Source organism: Acinonyx jubatus, chromosome E3 (assembly GCF_027475565.1).
Source record: "Acinonyx jubatus isolate Ajub_Pintada_27869175 chromosome E3, VMU_Ajub_asm_v1.0, whole genome shotgun sequence".
Classification (NCBI taxonomy): domain Eukaryota; kingdom Metazoa; phylum Chordata; class Mammalia; order Carnivora; family Felidae; genus Acinonyx; species Acinonyx jubatus.
Window position 1 is genome coordinate 39566908 of NC_069398.1, and position 22065 is coordinate 39588972.

The 22065-nt window shown below is 45.5% G+C and overlaps 1 protein-coding gene across 5 annotated transcripts in view; it reads right to left on the minus strand.

Annotated features, from left to right (window-relative positions):
- The window catches only part of CREBBP (CREB binding protein), a 126422-nt gene that overhangs the window by 67534 nt on the left and 36823 nt on the right, over positions 1-22065 (minus strand). For 4 of the 5 annotated variants that reach the window (XM_027043372.2, XM_027043369.2, XM_027043370.2 and 1 more), the window contains exon 3: positions 1848-2024. The exons of the other annotated variant lie outside the window; for it this stretch is intronic. In XM_027043372.2, coding sequence (XP_026899173.1) covers positions 1848-2024 — 177 coding nt within the window. The remainder of the gene's footprint in view (positions 1-1847; positions 2025-22065) is intronic. 5 annotated transcript variants of the gene reach the window in all.

The window sequence follows — 22065 nt, forward strand, 5'->3', positions numbered from 1 at the left end:
CCCAGGGGAAGGGAACCAGAAGCCTCTTTACGCTCCAGAACGAACCTGCCCCTGACGTGCACACCACAACCAGGAATTGGGTCACTGGAAGCAGGGGCAGGCAGGCAGGTAGCACGAGGCAAGAGGACTCTGCCACCAAGCTGGAGGCGAAGGAGACGCTGGGGAGGGTTTGGAAAGAGAAGAAAGGACGTTAGCCGGGGTTTCCCAGACCACAAACGGGGAACGCCTATACAAAAGCACACACTCTCACTCCACGGCCAGGCATAGGCGACAGTCGCCAGCACCGGCGGCCACACAAGGAGTCTGGAAAAGGAAGAGCAGGAAAGACCAGGGAGAGTGTGGGGGCCGGGTCCAGGCTCGCTGCCCTGGAGCTTGGAGGGGTCGACCCAGGGAGCAGCAGGGGTAGTTTCGGGTCCTGGATATGCACAGCTGAGAACGGCACGGTCCTGACAACAAAATGTCACTGCAAGGAGAGCAGCAGATCCAGGGAGATTACAGGGAGATGATCAGAAGAAATAAAGTAGTATAAACTTTAGTTTGAGAACAGATTTTATTACTTGTACCCTCCTTTCCTTAAATTTTTTTTTTAATGTTTATTTTTGAGAGACCGAGTATGAGTGGGGGTGGGGCAGAGAGAGAGGGAGACACAGAACCCAAAGCAGGCTCCAGGCTCTGTCAGCACAGAACCCATCGCGGGGCTCCAACTCACAGACTGCGAGATCATGATCTGAGCCGAAGTGGGACGCCCAACAGACTGAGCCACCCAGGCGCCCCCCGCCTTTTTTTTTTTTTTTTTTTAAAAGAACAAAGAATGTAACAGAGGTAACACTTGATCAGGACACCTCGCTCTTACCACTCCGCCCCTGTTTCCGACAGCCTCACAACTTTCAGGACTCTAAGCGATGTCCACTTCTTAGTTTTGACAACTGCACCAAGGTTACAGAAGATGCTAACTAACATCAGGAGAAGCCAGGCAACAGATACACAGGAATTCTCTGTGGTATCTTCACGGCAGACATTTAAGTAAAAAGTTTTTAAAAATCGAAAGACAAACCAAACGTTTTACTTTTCTGAATGTAATCCGCTGGCTCTCCTCTGAGCCTTTCTAAACCACCACGGCACAACTACATGGAAGGCAAGCTGGGAAGGGCGGGTTCCCAGCAACAAGCCTGGGGAAGGAGACAGCGGGCTGTTCCCGGCCTTGACTGACCACCAAACGCACACCAGATACTCAGCCACTAAGTGTGCACTGCACGGTGAAGTCTGACGAAAGAACACACTTCCCCCTTAGCGTTTGGAATTTTAAAGCATTCCATTTTGTGGTGCAAAAGGAGCTATTCTCCCATTTCTATCTTGGTGAGTTAGGCTGAGAGGCTCCAAGGCTAGTTCCTATCTCATAGGTGGGAAATCTCAAGAAGGAACACGTGTGAGACCACCTATCAAGTTGGACGCGATACCCTTCTCGCACAAACACCATATAGTCCCCTGGACATAAATGCCCTTCGTCTGTAACACAAATCGATGGGCTTCTCTGACAGCCTCAACCACCAAGAGGAAGCGTGAGAAAATCCCAGCTCTCCTGCTCCACTACCTGTCATTCGCAGGTGCGAACCTCCTCCTTGCACCCGGGAGCCGAGGAGGACTGGCTAAACCATCTCTACCTAGCCTCTGCTTGCCAGCTCATCGAAGAAAACATAAACTCACTGAGAGGGTGCTCCTCATGAGAAACACATTTTCCTATCACCCATGACATGTGTCCGGTTGCAGACCTTCACTGTTAGCATGACACACCCCACACACCAGAGCACCCACTGGAGACCACGGCCAGAGAGCCAAGGGCAACTTACCATGTTTGGCACGTTGGTGACGGAAGGATTCTTGATGTCTGTAGGGAAGGGAGGCAAACTATTGACCATGCTCTGTTTGCTGGATAACTGGGGGTTCACTCCGGGGGCTCCCATTTGCTGCCCTCCAGTTTGACTAAAGGGTTGTCCAAATGGACTTGTGTTACCAGCCATTCCCATCTGAAACAAAAAGAGGCAACATCAGCTGTCACGACACGGTCACATACAAAAGGAAGGGCCCCAGCAATGCTCCCTTTGACCCAAGAAAGCAAAAATCACTACTTCTCGTGAAGCCCTCATTTCGATTATAAATTAAAGGCTCATTCTCAAGGTTCATTCTGCATGACGAACAGTGTGACTTGCTCAAGTGGCTGCACACCGAAGGCGGAAGATGAAGGAGCTGCCGGCAACAGCTGTCTGCCATCCTCTCCGGCATCAAAACGAGAACTGCTGTTTCCACCCTCCCCCACGCCCCGCACCCCGACAGGGGCAGCAACACAGTGAGAAAACCATCCGGAAGACAAAAGCTTCCAGAATGACTGACAAAGGGGAGCTCCTTGTGTTTAATACTAGCCCACTTCTTTCAGGTTTCCCCCATCAGTCTTAAACTCCATTTCCATTCATTCAAAACACACAGGAGACACGCTGACAAAGGAACAATGTAATGTCTGGGATTCACTTTAGTACTCCCATGAGGCAAGGGGTAGAGGCAAGAAGGGGGCCTAGATGAGGCCACATGTTGCTTCCTCCTAGCCAGGTGACACGTGCGTGTGTGTGGAGGGGTGGAGGTTGTCACATTACCTTCTCTAAGATCACACGTCCGAATGTTCCATAAAGAAATTCTTCTTTGAAATTTGTGAAACAAAGTGAAATATACAGTAGCTGAAGGCAAGAACAGGAAGGAAGAGCCCCCACCTACGCCCCCCTCCAGCTCCAGCCGATACAGGAGGGAGCTCGGGAACCCCACCTGCCCTCCGGAGGAACAGAGACTGGCTTTTCTCGCCTGCCTTGCTTTTCCGCAAAGTTCTAGCATTCTACCTATTGCCTGGTGCTCGCTCTACTTTTCTGGTATCTTGGTGCGTTTGATGTTTGGAAACTGGGAGGAAGGGGTCCCAAGGGAAGACTCCGAGGGATCAATCAAGAAACTGAATCGGCTCTCCCCAGCAGCCCCACACCGGGATGGCTGCCTCTGTCTGGGTCACTTACACTCGTTCCTCCTACGGACCCCGATCTCACTTGCAAGGTGAGTGTCCTGAACAAGAAGAATTACATGTTATCTTTTAGCTCTAAGATTTTAGGTTGCAGACAAATCAATGCTTAACACAGCTGACCCTTTCAGCTGAAATGTCCACATAAAAACACAAATAAAGACAAACCAGCAGAACCAAGAAGATCTCGCTCCTGAGCACTTTCAAGTGCCTTTTTCAAAGCGAACATATTCCAGTTGCCACTTTTGCCCTGCTTGCTTTCCTTGAATAAATGGAAACAAATTTAAACTCAACTGAACTTCAAATTTAACTTGAGTAACTGAAAAACAAATTCTTCACAAAGCCCAGTAACGAGGCTCAACGTTGAGTTCAGAGGATTTAAGCAAAGAGAGTACATGGTAGCTCAGGAAACTTAACATGTTCTGAACCAGGTTCCTTCAGTTGTTATCTGAAACTCTGAAGAACTGAAACAAGAATTTGTATTTTCAGAAAGTTTTACACAAAATTAACTCATGTAGTAATTATTGCTTAGAATTTGTTTTACTGCATAAAAATCTACTGAGAACTCGTCCTCACAGTCAGCAGTACTTCCTGCTGGCCTGCTGCAAGCCAGGCCCGGGTCAGAGCACACGCAGAGACACCATTTTCCCACCAGTTACGGAGTGTACTCTTCAAACCCACCAATGTGACAAACGAGAAAATCAATGCTGTCGTGGAAGCTTCTAGCATCAACAAACCGAAGTGGGCAGCAGTGAGAGGGTGGGAAGGAGAAGTAACTGTCCTCCTACTTGCACCAACCGTCCAAGGTCAGAGCGAAGTAAACACCAAGAGGCCGTTGAGCTCCCGAAGGGCTTCTGTGAGTCTCAAAGTTCACCCCACCTGGTTTGAAAAACCTATTTCTATGATCATCTTGCCAGGGCGAAAGGGCAGTGAGTAGGTGGTCTGCTTGTTTGGGTACTAGCTCTGGGCAGAGCACTTTCTAACTGGCTGAACCAAGAGTTTCAGAGTGTGTAACGCATTCTGACAGATTTTACCAGGGAATTCTTGTTAATTTTTCTTCTTAACCATCCAATAATGAAGGAAACTGTCTCCATGTGGTTTTGATCCTCACGGGGCAAGAAGCAAGGTAAAGTCAAAGTCAAAGATCACAGACAGCAGGTAAGGAATGTCCAGTTCACCGGGGACCATCCTTAGCCTGTGACAACAAACACAGCTCCAGAGATCAAGCACAGTGAGCCCAGGCTCTAAGGCAGAGCTCCACCCCCTCGGTCCAGAGCCAGCCCCGGGGCTGACCCTCCCCAGTCAGAGCTAACAGGGGGACCAAAGGACAGTCTTACAAAGGGCCGTACCTCCCATCTCCCCTGTCCTGGACCGTCTCTACATAACCTGGCAGAACTAACAGCTGCTCTCCAGTCCTAGCCTACAGCTTGGGGTCAAAACTATTTGCTTCTAGAGACTTGCAGATTTCTGAATTTCTGTTCCATACTTACTCTCCTTTGACTAGACTGAATGTATGTGGTCCCGAATCTAGGTTTACACACATTTTTAGCATCAAGGCATAAAACAAAGTACTAAAATCAAAAGGTCTAATTCCGATTAATAAACATCTTCATATTTGTTCTAATTTCCCAACAGTTATTTGGTAACAACTTAGTAAACCGGGCTCTATTTGCAACGGAAGTTTATCCAGATCTGGTTTAAGGCTGCTAGAGAACTAGCAGGTAATCTTTTCAATAAAATTCAGAAGGCAGAACAGCAGCACTAGGAAACTGTTCAATTGATGGTGAACGAATGAATAAATTAAAGCCTGTGGAATTGATGTCTACGCTCTGCCTCACTTGGCAACAGCTCACACATGGTGTTAACTCAACTCTTTTGGAGCACCTTAAGCACCGAGTTCAATTTCAGAAAACACAAAAAATTGACAAGGAAGTATGGGAAGCTCTCCCATAAAGAAATCTCAATTAAATAGTGAAGGTCTACCACATCTTCCCGTGAAAAACCACTCCTGTGACCGGGAGTGTCACTCATGTGAAAACCTGCTCCCTCCGTTGTCTGAGGCTCTCACCTCACGAGAGAAGGGGACAGGAGAACAGCAGTCCCTGTACTCAGAAAAGCGCAAACAAGATTAGAAGGAGGAAAAGTCACTGGTGCCAGACCCTGAGGCTTACCCACACCCCACCGCACGGGGATGCGGATTATGTATTAGCTGAACCAGGGCTTTACAGCATGACATCCAAAGAGGAAATCTCCCTTCAGAGTTTAGCTCAAGGAACCTGAACAATACCTACACGTGCCTTTACTACTGAAACAGTGTCTGAAGCAAATTGTGGTCACCCTGCCCCGCCCATCAATCAGAAACTGCTGAAGTCCTGAGCCGTCTGGCAAGTAGGTGAGTGACAGCCATCTACAGGAGATGGGCAGGTAGACGACGCTTCTCTTTGCACTCTGACAGCCGCGTACTACAGATACGTCGTGGAAAGTACAAAACGCTACGCGACTCTATGGCATTCTTTGCCATAAATCTGTCTGTGGCACAAAACCAGGATAAAACTTGCCTTCCTGGAACACATCTCCTCTGTGTGCTTGGGCCCTGGCACATAGTGAGTGTTTAACCAGCACCTGGGGGAAGGAACCAAATAAACGAACACTCTAGGAGATCACTGTGACACATGGCTCAGAAAGAAATCCCAACGTCAGCCCTGAGGGCAGATGCGATCACAGAACAGCGGACCAGCCACCGTAGCCAGGCCCAAATGACGTCACCACTGGCTGGAAGGGTACTTCCCTTCCAGAAGACAGCCCCTTCTATCTTCTAACACTCGTCATGAGGCCCTGAGCTCCTGGCTGGAGCAGACAGGCAGCCTGCCGGCCATGCGAGGAGACTATGCCCCCAGGAGCCGGTTTCACGGGAGGATGATATAGCTCTGTGTCACAGCACAGCATCCACAGGAGCCAGGCCTGCTGTAAAACGGGCCCTCTACGCTACATCCACTGGGCCAGCAAACCCTTGGCTTTGGTCAGGGCTCCAGGCATGCGCCTCCCAAGGGCTTCCCAGTGATGCAAAGAAATAATGATCTATCAGCCTAAGAGGTCACCACTGGCTGCAAACAGCCTCCTCTGCTGACCTCTGCATGTGGGACAAATATTTTCACTTTCTACTTGTGTCATGATATGAAAACTATCAACATATATTAATTAAAAAACAAGCTCGGGGGGGGGGGGGTGCGCCTCGGTGGCCCAGTCAGTTAAGTGTCTGACTCTTGATTTCGGCTCAGGTCATGATCTCACAGTTTGCAGGATGGAACCCCATGACAACAGAGCCTGCTTTAGGTTCTCTCAGTTCCTCTCTCTCTCTGTCCCTCCCCCAGAGGTGCTCGCTCTCTCTCAAAATAAATAAACATTAAAAAAAAAACAAAAAAACAAAAAACAAGCTCTGGGCTCCCAAAAAAACAGCAAGACTCTCTCCACTCCACTAACCCTGGGAACATCTTTACTAGTCATGTAACTCACCTAATCAAATAAGGTAGTACACTGAAAACCAAAGAACTAACTAGGGGAGTTTAAATAAAAAAAACTCCTAACTGTAGAAATTTCTTCCCCAAATAGGTTTCTACAATAGTAGTGACTCCTTGCTCCTTGATAGGAAAGAGGGACAGAGAAGCGCTTTCCACTTAGGGCCCCCCCCAGGCTGCACCTCCTCCCCCAACAGCAGCAGCCCAACCCCCAGGTGACAGGGCGGTGGGAACAGGGGCTAACCTCAGTAGTCCATGGCAAGGAGGGGGCTGGGGCAGTCATGCCCTTAGAAATTTTGTGTGATATGCATTTTGGGGAGAAAAGGTCCATTATAAGATTCCCAAAGGAGGGGGGTGTCTTAAGATCCCCTATAGGTTAAGGATGCCTGCCCTAGGGAAGCCAACTCCCCACTGCCTGTCCCTCTCAAGTCTCAGGGGAGGGCAAGCTCTCCCCACATCTCACACACCCCTGCTATGTATGGGCCTTCTCCAGTAGACAGTCTCTGGTCCAAAGACATCAACCACTCAAGTAAACCACCACCCTCACAAATGAACTCTCCCCAGTTTTCACCTCCAAGCATGCTCTTTTAACACACACTCTCGGGAAGGATCAGATCATACCCATTTAGGAGCTAAAAGCCTGATGGGGACGACGCTGTGTGACCAGCTAAGAATATGTGGAAGAGGACAGAAGGCAGAGGAGGAACAGCACCGGAGGGAAGATGCTCCCACCGAACAATCTTACTTCGCGTCAGCCAGGCCTTTAGAAATGCATTAAGTGGCAACAGACACTAAGTTTGATGTGGTTTCAATGAGACCACTGAACACGTTCTTTTTTCAAAAGCTGAACTCTGTATCCTCGTACCTTGATATACACTTAAAACCACACTACGGGGCAGAGCTGGCAGAGGAATTCCTGCTCTGGGGGGCGCTACTGATGCCGGCCAGGAGACAGATAGGAAACAGAACGTGACCGTCAGCAGTAAGCTTCGTAGGGACAGCTGGACAGGTTATCGTTTTCAGGCCGAAGGGCCTCAGAGAATATCTGGTTAAAACTTATCCCTGTGTGGATGAGGCCAGGGTGGTCCAGAAAGGACACAGCGATCAGCTGGAGAACGGACCATGACGCTCTCCCCTCCTTGCTGAGCACAACCCATCTCCTCCGGGTACATCAGGATTGCACACGCGTGGCACTTGACACTGCTCGACAAGGAGGCTCAGTCCACAAAGACCAGGCGTCATGGGCCAAAGCCAGCCCAATGCCTGTTTTTGAAAAAACAAAACAAACTAAAGTTTTATTGAAACACAGCCACAAGTAAGATTTCATTCCGTGAGGCAGCGAGCTGTAGTTAAGTGTATGGACTCTGGGGATATTTACCCGGTCTCAGGGTGGCTCTGCTAAGTGATAGCTGTGTGGTCCTGGTCATCCTACTTAAACGTCTCTGTGCCCTAGTTCTGTCACCTCTAAAATAGAGAAAATAGCACCTCCTCTTAGACTGAGTGAAGGTAAAACAAACTCACAAACGTTAAGACCTTAGGACGGGTAAGTGACATATAGTAAGCGCTACAGGTGTTGGCTAGGACTCTGCTAACACTGTTGGGAGAAATCGTTTTATACTACATACGATTTCTTTCAAAAGTCTGCTTAGGGTCATAACAAAATAAATGAATCTTTTTCAGAGAACATATGATGGTGGGAAGTTACTCGAACAGGTAGGTTCAGAGGCAGAGGCCAGCTGGAGTTACTGGCAATGGATTAGGAGACACTTTCAGAGAAACATGAGATCAACCTGTGCCAAGCCCCACCCTGTGCACTTAGTAGGCGTAGCAATACTTGTGATGGGAAACTGTGTTCAAGCTGCACTTCCAGTTCCCACTTTAGACTGTTTTCTCGCCTTAAAAACACCACTCGGAATGTTCACTTCAGTCTTATGACGTATCAGAGGTAATAACAATACAACGCCAGTATACCCTAGGCCTAACCTTCCTGGGTTGGAATTTAAACCAAAACACGGAAGAAGTGGACAAGAAAGAATACGTCCACCAAGAAGAGAGAACGATGGGGCTCCCGCTTGTAAGCCGGCCATGACACAGAAACAAGGGCTCCATCCTGAGGTGGCTTCGATCCAGTCCAGGAGGGTCACTAGCCTCTTCCTTCACAGGCTGGCATACACGTGAAGCCACAGACTCAGAAAGGGTGTGCAAAGACAATACAATCTCAAACACTGTGAGCAAACATTTGCCAAATAATTTAAGAGCCAGAAGTATTCATTCTTTTCAAAAATGAACCAGAACTAACCCAGAGTATGGCCATATCATTTGTAAAGCCAAAAGCATTTTCTCTTGGCAACCTACCATTGTGGGGACAAAGCCAAGAAAAGCAGTTTTCATGGAAAGACATGGCTGCATTCAGTTGTCTGCTATCACCCGCTTGCTCTTGGAATCCTTCCAGTACCTCAACTTGCCAAGTCAAGAGTAAGGAGAAATACGCAAGAGACTGCAATGCCAAGGACGTCGCCTGGCTTGTGCAGCGTCACCTGGAGCAAGAGAACTGGGCTGGGGGCCTTGGGCACATGAGCGGCTTGGCCCACCTCACTGGACTCGTCTCTTACAATGCTGCCAACTTGGAAATTATTCAGGGAGATACACAGCCCCCAAGTCTGGACACTTCCCTTAGACCAATAAATCACAACTGCGAGATCGGTGAGAGTATTTAGCGACTCTTATGGTATTTCACTCGGGTGATATATGACCAGAACGTGACTTAGAAACAATGGAAACTGCTAAAAGGAAGGTGATGGGGCAGCAAATCACTGCCAAGGCCTCAGGCCTAGGGTTCCATCTGTATTCACCCAACTACTCTAAAGCTGCTAGCAACAAAACCAAGGGCCTTAACACAGTTGGCCTACCTGGGCATGGCCCAACATTCAGACACACAGCTCCCGACAGCTCGCTGGCAAAAGCACCGGGCCAAGGGCAGTGGGAGACTAATCCCGGTGTTGTGCTCATCAGCCTCAAGGCTAGGACAAACCTCTCGGCTCTCGAAGTCTCAGTTCTCCTCGGCTATAAAACATGAAACATTCAGGTGACCATTAGGTGACCTTTAAAGTTCCTTCAGAGCCTAAATCCGAGGACTGCTCTGGTTTTAAACAACCAGTTCTTGATTCACATAAGGTCCACACTCCTGGAAGGCCCAGTTACTCGCAGTGGATGACAACTGGGGACTTGGGAGTTGGCAGAGCCCAGTGCTGGGCCCTGGGGCAGGAGGACCTCCCAGGACAGTGCCCCCATGAGGACCCTGTGGGGTGGCCAGCAGCCTGTCCAGAACACTGGGGGTCTCTCTGCCACCCACACTGCTCAGGGCCCAGCCTTTCTGCACCCTCCATACCATCTCAGAGTGTGTCACACACAAAGTAACCCCAGGTAAGGGCAACAGAACGGCAACCAATTCCTTCCCCCAATGCTTCCAGGTCCAAATACCTTCTTGGGGAGAAAAGCAGCCTCTGTAGGACTGAGTATTCCTTGAGAGCAAAGGCCCGGCCCAGCGCACCCCACAGCGGCCATGGAGACAGAAGGGGGGAAGAGGTGATAAAAGAAAGAAAAGGCAAAAAGAGAAAAGCATTTTATTTTACAAAGAGCAAATCTTTTTTTTTTTTTTTTTAATGTTTATGTATTTGTTTTGTGAGAGAGAGCATACGTGTGCAAGAAGGGCAGAGAGGGAAAGAGAATCCCAAGCAGGCTCCGCACTGTCAGCACAGAGCCCAAGGTAGGGCTCAAGCTCACAGACCTGAGCCGAAATCCAGAGTCAGACACTTAACCAACTGAGCCACCCAGGCACCCTACAAAAAGCCAATCTTGATGACGAATTTTAATTTACACTGCAGCAAACAGAATAGAGGTCTGGGCTTCCAGTAATTCACTCGGTGACCCGAGCCTTTCCCCCAAGCCCTCTGCAGAGCACTCCCGTGAGGCTGAGGAGGACTCTCCTGCAGGTGTTCACCATCCCCTGGAAAAGTAAGGCACCAGAGCACAGAGGGAGCAGCAGGGAAGGCAGGGATGCAGGGAGGAGAGGTAAGACGGGACCGAGGACACAAAGAAGGCTTCCGGAAGGCCGGCCCAGGATGATTTCTGGTCAAATTTAAAGCAGAAAGAAAGATAAGAAAGAAAGCTGACTTTTCAGAAGATCATGTTCCTCTTCTACCGTCGGGCAAGAAAACGGAACTAGCTCTTGAAACAGCCAGGGTGGAGGACCGGCCCCACGAGGCAGTGAGGACACAAACCCAAGGCTTCCTGTGGCTGCCCGCCGTCCAGCCCCACGGGCCTCGGCTGCAGGAAGACATGGGGGGATAAAGTCCTGCCCAGCTTATGGAAACGCCATAAATCTCAAACCATGAAACACACTCGAAGACACAGCACTGCTTCACACACACGTGGCTCTACTTCTAACCAAACACTGAGCTGTGAAAAGTCCTAATGAAATACACTCTGTAGAGTAAAATGTTTCCAGCCATCCCCACGTACTGGGGAGGAGGTGGAGCAAGGAGGACCTGTGAGGACGCCCAGTTAACCCCATGCTCTACACACTCTGCACCATGTTCATAAAGGAGGTATGTGAAAGCACTTGGAAAAGTGTGAAGTCGACCTAAGGCAGTGCTAGCATTAAAAGTGAAACTCTTATTATAAAAACTCACTCATTACAGACAAGAGGAAAATCTTGTACATTAATTTTTAACAAAAGGATACAAAACATAGAATCCCTATAATTAACAGGTGTGTATGTATGTGTGTGCATGCATACACATACACACACAGCTAGGAGAACATGAAAAAAAATTTTAAGTAATCTTTACACCCAATGTGGGTCTCAAACTCACGACCCCGAGATCAAGAGGTGCATGCTCTTCTGACTGAGCCAGCCCTGAACACCAAACTATCTAACAGTGATAACTCTAGAGGGTCTATGAGTGATTTAAAAAAATTTTTAAACTATTTTCTGTATTATTCAAAATCTCTACACAAAGCATTATTTTATCTTAAGGGGAAAAGTTGTTTTTTAAAGCTATTCTGGACTTAAACATTCTAACTACCCATAATGATAAGATGACCCACCGTCTGGCCATACACCTGGACCTAAAATATTAATGTAAGTTGTCATCAGTCACGGAATACAACTAGGTAGATCAAACGGATTATGACTGCCAGAGATTACTCCTGGGTGGTAATGTAATCAAATTCAGCCTGGTTATAACATGGTTCTAGGTTGTCACCCTCTGCTCTAATGGATTATACATGTGGCCAGAAAAAACCTGAACAAGGGTTAGCCACTGAGACATGTACCAACACTATCTGCAAAGAAGGCTGGAAGAAGGGAAAAGAGAAGCAAATACACAACAGCCAATTAGGATATAAAAAGCTGCACACTGCTCGAATGGCTTATGTTTATCAACTTGGAAACTGCAGAGTTGACTCCTGGTACAACAAAGGCACAATTATCCTGTTGTCTGCACTCTGTCATAATTCCGGCAGTCAGGGACACCACACCGTTCCATTCGAGCTTTGGAGAGCAACAGTCAGGAGACTGGATGGTGAGGGATTTACCAAAATGTGTATGGCTCCCAGGTTTAGATAGCAAGATGCATGTGTAAGGAGAAAGTACCTGTTTAAGGAGGAGACCATCAAGTCTGCCCACCTCTCACTAAATCCCACCTGCCTCCTAGCTCTGAGCTCTTAGCAGTGACACTCTGATCTTTGGGGACAGTGGAAGCTGAAAAGGCCACAGCAATACACAAGTTATCAGCACTGAGGGGGATGTTTATCAAGCACCCTCCAGTAGGGAGACACCGTGGGGCAGTGGAGGTGCACAGCAGCGGGGCCATGTCTTCCCGAGCCCAAGGAGAAACATAGCTACAAGGAACCGAGACGTGGGCGGGAAGCAGCGGGCACGGACAAGGAGTGCCAAATGCAATCAGAAGAGGGAAAAGGGGTCCTGGCCTGGGGGGACGGATGAATGGCTCAAGAGGTCAGAGCTGAGTCTTGAGAGGCGGGCTAAATAGTAACAGTAATATTCAACTGTGGCAGAGACTGTTCTCGATGATCACCATCAGCAAGAACACAGACCTGCCAGGAAGAAGTCTGAGTATCCACCAGGCCTAGAGAAGTTGTTGGTGCAGTTTCAAAGTCTGTCTCTACTCGAATATCCACAACCATAGGACTAGGTGACCAGCCATCTGGCAGGGAGTTAATTGATAGATCTAAGGTATTAATTAAAACGAGCACGGAGACTGGGAAAAGCAAGAGTAAGCTGGTCATTAATCGTGATGATTACTCATCAAAGGTAAGCACTGTCTCAGAAGAACATCATTCGCAAAATCGACACACGGGGAAGAAAGCTGCTGTGATCTCTCCAATCAGATCCTGACAGACTCACCGGAGAGTCACAGCTCCCCTCTTCAGGACGCTCCCACCTGCACGCACCGTTCCTTCAACCCACACGGAGCAGCACACCTGGGTGCAGCCACACCCTGACAACCTTTGGCACAAATGCCAAGCAGGCCAGCGCCTCCCATTCCACAGTCAATCTCCAAACAGAATGTGCCAGGTTTTCAGGGGAGAAAGCATGCCCCGTAACCTCCCTCGTCTGTCCCTTATCCCTACGCCCCATCAGTCGGCTGCTCCCCCGCTGAGACCACACACCCTTGCGAGCCAAGCACACGCCAATGCTCGGACTTCCTGTTTCCGACTTACATGGGATAGCACATAGGAGGATGATGTGGAAACCGCAGAGCACGGTGCCATCTGGAGGTGGCTTTAAGATCTCTTTCCAAACTAGAGCACAGAAAATCTCTAACATCAGAAAGGCTTCTCTGCAGTGAATACATTTTCTACCATACTGAAAACAGACAGGCACGTACCCTAACTGTAACAATTTACAAAGTCAATAATTCCAAGACCATGTTTGAAACTGGCATTTCCTGGTATTATGTATCTCTTGTCTTGTTCTAGGATTTAAGATGGCTGGTTTTCCAGTTCATTCATCATATACTTGGCAGAAAGACATGAAATGAATAATATGGCTCATTACTGAGGGCACGAAGTTTCCACTTAGTAGATAACAAAGCAACCGGTGCTATGAGGTTACATCAGAGTATGTGCCATTTTTCAAAAGCCACAAGCCAAAGTGACACAGTGTTATTCTAAAACATACAATAATATGCAAAGATATGTATATACAGAGCTATGGCCTTGGAATTACAATCCATTGATAATTATTTGCATCTCCTGAATAGAAAATGCCATCAACCTTAAATTCAGAGCTCTGGAGGTGCTGCTTAGAGTACTCTGGACACTCAATTCATTAGAACATTCAGGAAAGGTGCTCACTCCTCAGCAGATACCCACCCCCACAAAAGGGAATTTTTGAACACAGAGAATGCATTTTATTAAGCAAATCAAAGACAATCAAAAATGCCTGGGGGAAAACTCCATTAATAATTGAGTACATCCTCTCCCCTCCCTTGCACACCAATTTTGTAATCTGCCTTTAGTTATTTTTTATTATTGGAAGTACAATTAACATATGTTACATTAGTTTCAAGTGTACAACATATTGATTCAACAATTCTGTATGACTCTGTGCTCACTGTGGTTAAGTGCAGTCAACACCATCTGTGTCTACACAACGTTATCACAGGATTATCGACCATATTCCCTGTGCTGCACTTTTCATCTCTGTGACTTATTCATCTTGTATTTGGAACTCTGTACCTCTTAATCCCCTTTATCTATCTCATCCACTCCCCTACTAACCTTCCCTCTGGCAACCGCCAGTTTATCCTTTGTATTTAAAAGTCTGTTTTTGTTAATTTGTTTTTCAGGTTCTACAAATAAGTGAAATCATATGGTATTTGTCTTACTCTTGGTATCACTAAGTATCACTTAGCAGTAACACTCTATAGGTCCATCCATGTTGTTGCAAATGGCAAGATCTCATTCTTTTTTACGGCTAATACTCCCGTGGGTGTACATCATATTTTTTTTACCCATTCATCTAATGATGTACACTTGGGTTACTTCTGAGCGTATCTTTATTTTAAAAATTACTAAAACAAAACCTCTGGTTTCTTAGATCCAGCCACACCCACTATTTGAACCTCTCGTAAGGAGTTTTCTGATTGCATGTACCTTCAGAAGTGTGCATAAACAATAACAGAAAAATTGCAATAGAAAAAATACAAGGTGGAATTTGAAGTCATATGAATAGAAGTTTATAATAAATGAATCAAATCTATATGGGTTTTTTTTGGGGGGGGAGGAGTGGGGAGAGAGAGAGGGAGAGAGATAAAGAGAGAAAACACAAGTGGGGGAGGGGGAAAGGGAGGGAGAGAGAGAAAATCTTAAGCAGGCTCCCCACTCAGCATGGAGCCTGACTGAAGGCTTGACCCCATGACTGTGAGATCATGATCTAAGCTGAAATCAAGAGTCAGACACTCGACCACCTGAGCTACCCAGGTACCCCTATGTGTATTCATTTAAAAAAGAAAAAAAATTTTTTTTTACATTTATTTATTTTTGAGAGACAGAGTGAGACAGGGCACAAGCAGGGGAGGGGCAGAAAGAGAAGGAGACACAGAATCTGAAGCAGCCTCCAGGCTCTGAGCAAGCAGTCAGCACAGAGCCTGATGCAGGGTTCAAACTCACGAACCATGAGACCATGACCTGAGCCAAAGTTGGACGCTCAACCAACTGAGCCACCCAGGTGCCCCTGTGTATTCTTTTTTAATAATACCAAGTTTTTTTTTTAATTTTCTTTTTCTTTAATTTAAAAAATGTTTATTTATCTTTGAGAGAGAGAGAGAGAGAGAGAGAGGGAGGGAGGGAGGGAGAGAGAGAGGGAACGCAAGTGGGAGAGGGGCAGAGTGGGAGACACAGAATCCGAAGCAGGTCTGGGCTCTGAGCTGTCACTACAGCTCAAGTCACAAACTGTGAGATCAAGACCTGAGCCAAAGTCAGACACTTAACCAAATGAACCACCCAGGCACCCCTAAAATTTTATTTTTAAGTAATCTCTACACGCAACAGGGGGCTTGAACCCACAACCCCAAGATCAAGAGTTGCATGCTCCACCGACTGAGCCAGCCAGGTGCCTCTAGACATGTAGATTGCTTGCTAATCAAGCAATTTGATTTCATTTATTTCAAAAACTATGAAGAAGAGACAAACCTCCCATTCAGAAGCATTCCAAAAACATTACATAAACACTCCAGCACAAGGCAGGTAGAGCACAACCCCCAACCCTTAGCGACTTCCCTCAAAAGAGGGCAGGATGGACGAGGGAAGAAAGAAGAACGCTACAGCAGAGACACCCGACAGGACCTCAGCCAGGAGACAAGGGCAACATCAGCCATAATGGTAACCCGTGCTGACAGTATGAACTGATAAAAATGGTACTCTATCTCTGTACCTCTCTGATCTTCCTTCCATAAGCCCATCAGCCTGTAACCTCAGTCTTATGGGAAAACATCAGAAAAATCCCAGCAAAGGGGCACCCTAAGTCTACTCGACCGGTCCTCCTCAAAACGGTCAAGGTCACTAAAAACAAGGAAAGTCAGAGAAAATGTCACAGGCAAGAGGGGCGAGCCTAAGACATGACAAGTGTAATGTGGTATCCTGGATGGGATCCTACAACAGAAGGGGAAAATTGAGGAAACCGGGATAGATTTCAGTTAATAATAAAAAATCCTGTGTCGATACTGGTTCACTAATTGTGACAAACACCATACTCACAGAGATGTCAGTACTGGGGAAACTATGTAACTGGTAGGCAAGGAAGAAGATGCAAGGTCTTCTGTCCTACCTTCTAAGTTTTCTGTAGATATAAAACTGCTTTAAAAATGAAAGGATACTTTAAAAATGGGGGAAAAAAACCTATGGAGATTATCTGATAAACACCAACAAGTGTTAATTCTGACGAACGGAAAAATAGGTATTGATTGTAATATTCTTTGTTCTTTGGTGTGTTTTGAAAATTAAAAAAACCTTGCAAGTCACAATTCAAACCTTTGCTACAGTAGTATTTTAACAACAACAACAAAATGTAAGAGGCAAATCACTTTTAAAAATCACATTTAGGGATGCCTGGTGGCTCAGTCGGTTAAGTGTCCTACTCTTGACTTCGGCTCAGGTCACGACCTCACGGTTCCTGGCTTCGAGTTGCATGTGGGGCTCTACATTGAGAATCCTTTTGGCATTCTCTCTCTCTCTCTCTACCCCCTCCCCCATCTCTCAAAAAAAAAAAAAACTTAAAAATAAAAATCATGTTTAAAGACATTATAATTGTGCTGGCCTCCTGCTCATGAGGTAAACACACATTTGCACCAGCCAGAAAAGTTGGCTTCTTCATGGGTCTTGCAAAACCTGCCTGGCTGAGTTAATATTTCAGACTGAGATCTACAGCCCAATCAGAACACAGGCAAGGCTCAATACATATGGGTGTGCTTTCTAGAAAGGTATAAGCAGAACACCCTTTCATAGGATGAAAAATGCTTCTGGGAAATTAAGACGTGCTCTTTGAGTTACCTGTTCTATAAATTTTACAGACGCAGATAACCTGATCCATACACAGAAAATTAGGTATTATGCACTTCCCCACTGTATTTTGAATCCTGCCACCTTACATACAAAATGATGTGATATAACCAATACAAACTTTAGAGTCAGTCACGGACAGATTGTGAATCCAAGTCAGCTACTTTCCAACACGTGTCATTTTTTGTTTTTGTTTTTTATTTGGGAGAGTGAGCACTCACACACGCAAGTCAGGTAGGGACAGAGAGAGAGGGAAGAGAGAATCTCAAGCAGGCTCCACACTCAGTAGGGAGCCCAATGTGGGGCTCGATCCCTGGGATCATGACCTGAGCTGAAATCAAGAGTTGGAAGTTGTCTGAGCCACCCAGACACCCCTAACACGTATCATCTTGAAAAATCTCCTAGGAGGCAAGAAGAGTGGCCCAGGAGATCTTCTTATTCCTTGTGGAAAACAGATATGGCACCCGCCTCACAGGATTATTAAACATGAGATGAAGTGAGATGATGCTGCCAACTACCCAGCACGGTACCCAGTACACTGGCCACCCAGGAAATGTCACCCCTCACCTGTACTCTTACCGTAACTCAGGAAGAGTAAGTACAATTAATTGTCATCCTTGTTCATAATAGGATTCTACTGAAATGTTATGTTATAGCCACTATATAATTCTGAAAAATGCCAGAAGTATTACACAGTAATCAACATAAAAACCCTAAATGTTTTAACTTGGTGACAGATGGACAGCAAATTACTGTCTACAGTAGACGTGCTTCTTTCCAAAATATTGCAGAAACATTTTGGAGAAGTGGATCCTTGAAGTCATGCTGTGGACCCATTTACATAAAGAATGTTAGGTTTAGCACATCCCAACTTTCTACACCAAACAAGGAAGGAAATGAGAGATACCTTTTGAAGTGGCAATGTGTCCTGTAACCAATGATGGGCAAACATTCCATATTCCAATGTATGTTCACATCATCAAGGTGGAGAGGTGTCCCGATGCCACAGCTGGTGACAGAAGCAGACCCATGGTGCTCCACCCCCTGGACCTCCAAATTAGAACCTGCATCTTAACAAGTTCATCCCTAAGTCCTTAAAAGTTTAGGAAGAACTGCCCATATCTATGCTCAAGTCTGACAGGTGCATGGCCAGGTCTGAGAACGGCTCCTAAAATGTTTGTACTGATGGAAACACACCTGAGAGGAATACACAGGCGTGGAAATACGCCTGAGAGGCGACACACAGACCCCAGGTTTGAATACTGCACCCCCACCTCCCAACCAGGACCCTAAGTAAAACATCTGATTTTGAGTTCCAAATTTTTCATCTACTGAGTAGTTACAAGGTGACATTAAAGCTCAGGTACAATCATGTTTCCGAACTTCCCAGTAACCCGCTGCTGTCTCCTGCCGCACCAGGGAAAGCCTGTCCCCACCAGAGGATGTTGCGCTTGCCCCAGCAGGGGCTGGTCTGAGGGTCAGCCTCAATGCTTCAGGCCCTCCGGCTCCTGGAGAGTTCCACGTGTTCATTCACCCCAGGCAAGTTTCCCAACCAAGAAACCCCAGGCAACCAACAACAAAATGCAGAGCTCCACGGGCAACAGAGAGAGAGCAGGCCCAGGGAAGAGCTCGAGCACAGGCTTACAAGAACCTGCGGTCAGTACAGGAGCTCGGCAGGGCTGAAGATGAGGACCGTGCAAGGGCGCTGGACGCCTCAGTGAGTGAGTGTGGGTTTTGAAGGCGAATGCCCAAGTGTGCAGGACCACTCGGAAACTGTGCACCAAACAGATACCAGGGGCAGCACAGTGCTGGAGACGTGGATATTCTGACTGGCCAGAAGTTCAACACTTCACACAACATCCCAGATATTGAGCTGAGATCACCCCAAAAAGGCCATGCCTAAGGAGCAGGGCTCCTCAAGACCTGCCTTAAAAAAGTTTAAAAACAAATCCTGAAAGGATCAAACTCATCTGTGAGTCAAACGCTTTCTAGAACAAACCCAACCCTCCCCAAAGGAAGACAACAAAACTCATATCCGACAACACAGTCACAATGTCTACTACATAGTCAAAAATTACTGAACATACAAAGAGGTAGGAAAACGTGACCCATAATCAGAAATTATATTTATATAGGGGCACCTGGGTGGCTCCATCGGTTAAGCACCCGACTGCAGCTCAGATCATGATCTCAACAGTTGGTGAGTTTGAGTCCCACGCCGGGCTCTCTGCTGTCAACACAGAGCCTGCTCCAAATCCTCTGTCTCCCACCCCCTACCCTCCTTTCATGTGCACGCTCTTGCTCTCCAAAATAAACATTAAAAACAATTAAAGAAAAAAAGAAATTATATACATAAACAAACCAAAGACCACAAATGAAAACTCGGCCTTCAAAAGAAGAGTAGGAAAGGAACAAAGAGAAAAAAGGAACAAAATACAGAGCACAAATAGTAAACAAATAGCAAGATGGGGCCCTAAATCCAACTATATCAATATTCAATGTAAATAAGGTGAACACTCCAAGACTAAGATCATCAGAATAAATTAAAAATAGGTCCCAACCATATGCTCTTTACAAGAGATGGATTTATTAGTATGTCTTTTATTTTAAAGATTTTATTTTTAAGTAATCTGTACACCCAACATGGGGCTCTAACTCACAATCCCGAGATCAAGAGGCCCATGCTTGCTCCACCCAGCCAGCCAGGTGCCCCATGGACTGTAGATATGAAGACACAAGAGGGTAAAAAAAAGACATACTTTGCAAGTATTAATCATAAAAATGTAGGAATGGCTACGGTAATGAGACAAGTAGATTTCAAGACAAAGAATATTAACAGAGATCAAGAGGAACGTTTACAATGATAAAAGGCTCAATTCATCAGCTAGAAAGAATAATCCAAAATGTGTATTTGTCTAATGAAAGGGCCTCAAAACACAGGAAATAAGCAGTCAGATTTCATACTGACTAAAGAACAAAAAAGCTACAATTTCAGTTGGGTATTTTAATACTCTCTCAGTAACTGACAGAAAAGACCAAAAAAGGTCAGTTAGAGCACAGCTGACTTGAGCGTAGGCCACCAACCTGCTCTGACATTTACAAGACACCTCACCCTCCAGCGGCAGGATGCTCATTCCTTCAGAGCACATGTAGAACATTCACCAAGAAAAACGATATCCTCAACCATCACACGGGTCTCAGGAAACTTCAAAGGACAAAAATCATAGAGTATATTTTCTGGCCACAAAGGAATTAGAAATCAGTAACAAAATAGTATCTGCAAAATTCCCACATATTTGAAAATTAAGCAACATACGTCTACATAAAAGCACAAATTAAATCACAGGTAAAATCTAAAAATTTCTTGAACTAAATGATAATAAAAACAAAATATCACAATTTATGGGATGCAGTACAGAGCAATATTTTGGATGAAATTTACTGCTCAAATGTTAATATTGGAAAAGTCTAAAATCAGTGATCTAAGTACCTATCCCAGAAAGCTAGAAAGGGCAAAATAAACCCAAATTAAGTGGAAAGAAAGTAACAAAAACAGAATTAATAAGAAACGAAAAAGGTAAAACAAAACCTGACTGTTTGAAAAAATAAAATTGACAAATCCCTTCCCAGCCTGATGAAGGAAAAACAAGAGGAAGAAACAAAAATTATAAATATCAATGGGGTTGGGGGGGGGGGCGGTGAATGAGCATTATCACAGATTCTACAAGCATTAGAAGGAAATTAGGGAATATTATTAGCAGATTTATGCCAAATAAATTTAAGAACTTAGATTAAATGGATAAACCCCTTGAAAAACAAATTATCAATACAAAAGGCAGGAAGAAGTGAAAAATTTGCATAGCCTGTACCTATGAAATTAATTCAATAATAATTAAAAACCTTTTCATCAGAACAACTCCAGACCCAGATGGTTTCACTGGTGAATTTTATCAAACATTTAAGGAGTAAACAATACTAATCTTAGACAAACTCTTTCAGAAAATAAGGGAAGAGGTAACAATTCCAAAGTAATTTCATGAAGCCGGTAGAGACTTGACAGCAAAAACAAGTAAGGACATGGCAAGAATATCCCTCACAAATACAGATGCATAAATCCTGGACAATGTTTTAATAAATCAGATCCAGTAATATAAAGAGAGAATAATACATCATGATCAAGGGAAATTAGCCCAGGAATATAAGGTTGGTTCAACACTCAAAAAGATGTACTTGCTCACGTTAATAGAATAAAGAAAATTTTTATGGTCATCTCAACAGATGCAGGAAAAGTACCTGATGAAATTCAGCCATCAGCAAAGTAGGAACAGTGGGGGCTTTTCTCAATCAAGGAGCCTACAACTAATACCATACTTAAAGACAGCAATGGAACGCTTTCCTCCATGGTCAAGAACACCAGAAGGGGTGTGTATGCTCTCACCACTTTCATGAAATACTGTACTGGAGATCTCAGAACAGTAAAGTCAGAAAAATAAAGTTGAAGAAGTAGACTGCGTTTATTTAAAGACAACATGACTCAAAATGTTAAGGCATGTATCAAATAAAGAATAGAACCAATAATGGAGTTGAGCAACATTACAGGATATAATGTTAATCCAGACAAGTTGTATTTCTCCATATTAGCAACAAACAAGTCAAACTGATAAAAAACCTAGAAATTAAACAGAAACGAAAATAAGAAACTAAACAACCTGATTTTAACACTTATCATAAGGCTAAAGAAATGGACAGACAGCTCAATGGAACAGACCAGAACAGGGGTGGCAGACTTCTTTGGAAAAGCAGCAGCTACTAAAGATTTGTCTTAGCAGGCAACCTATGGTTTCCATGCCTCATTCTTTTATTTGTTTTTAGTTTATTTTGTAACCAACCCTTTAAAGATATAAAAGCCATTCT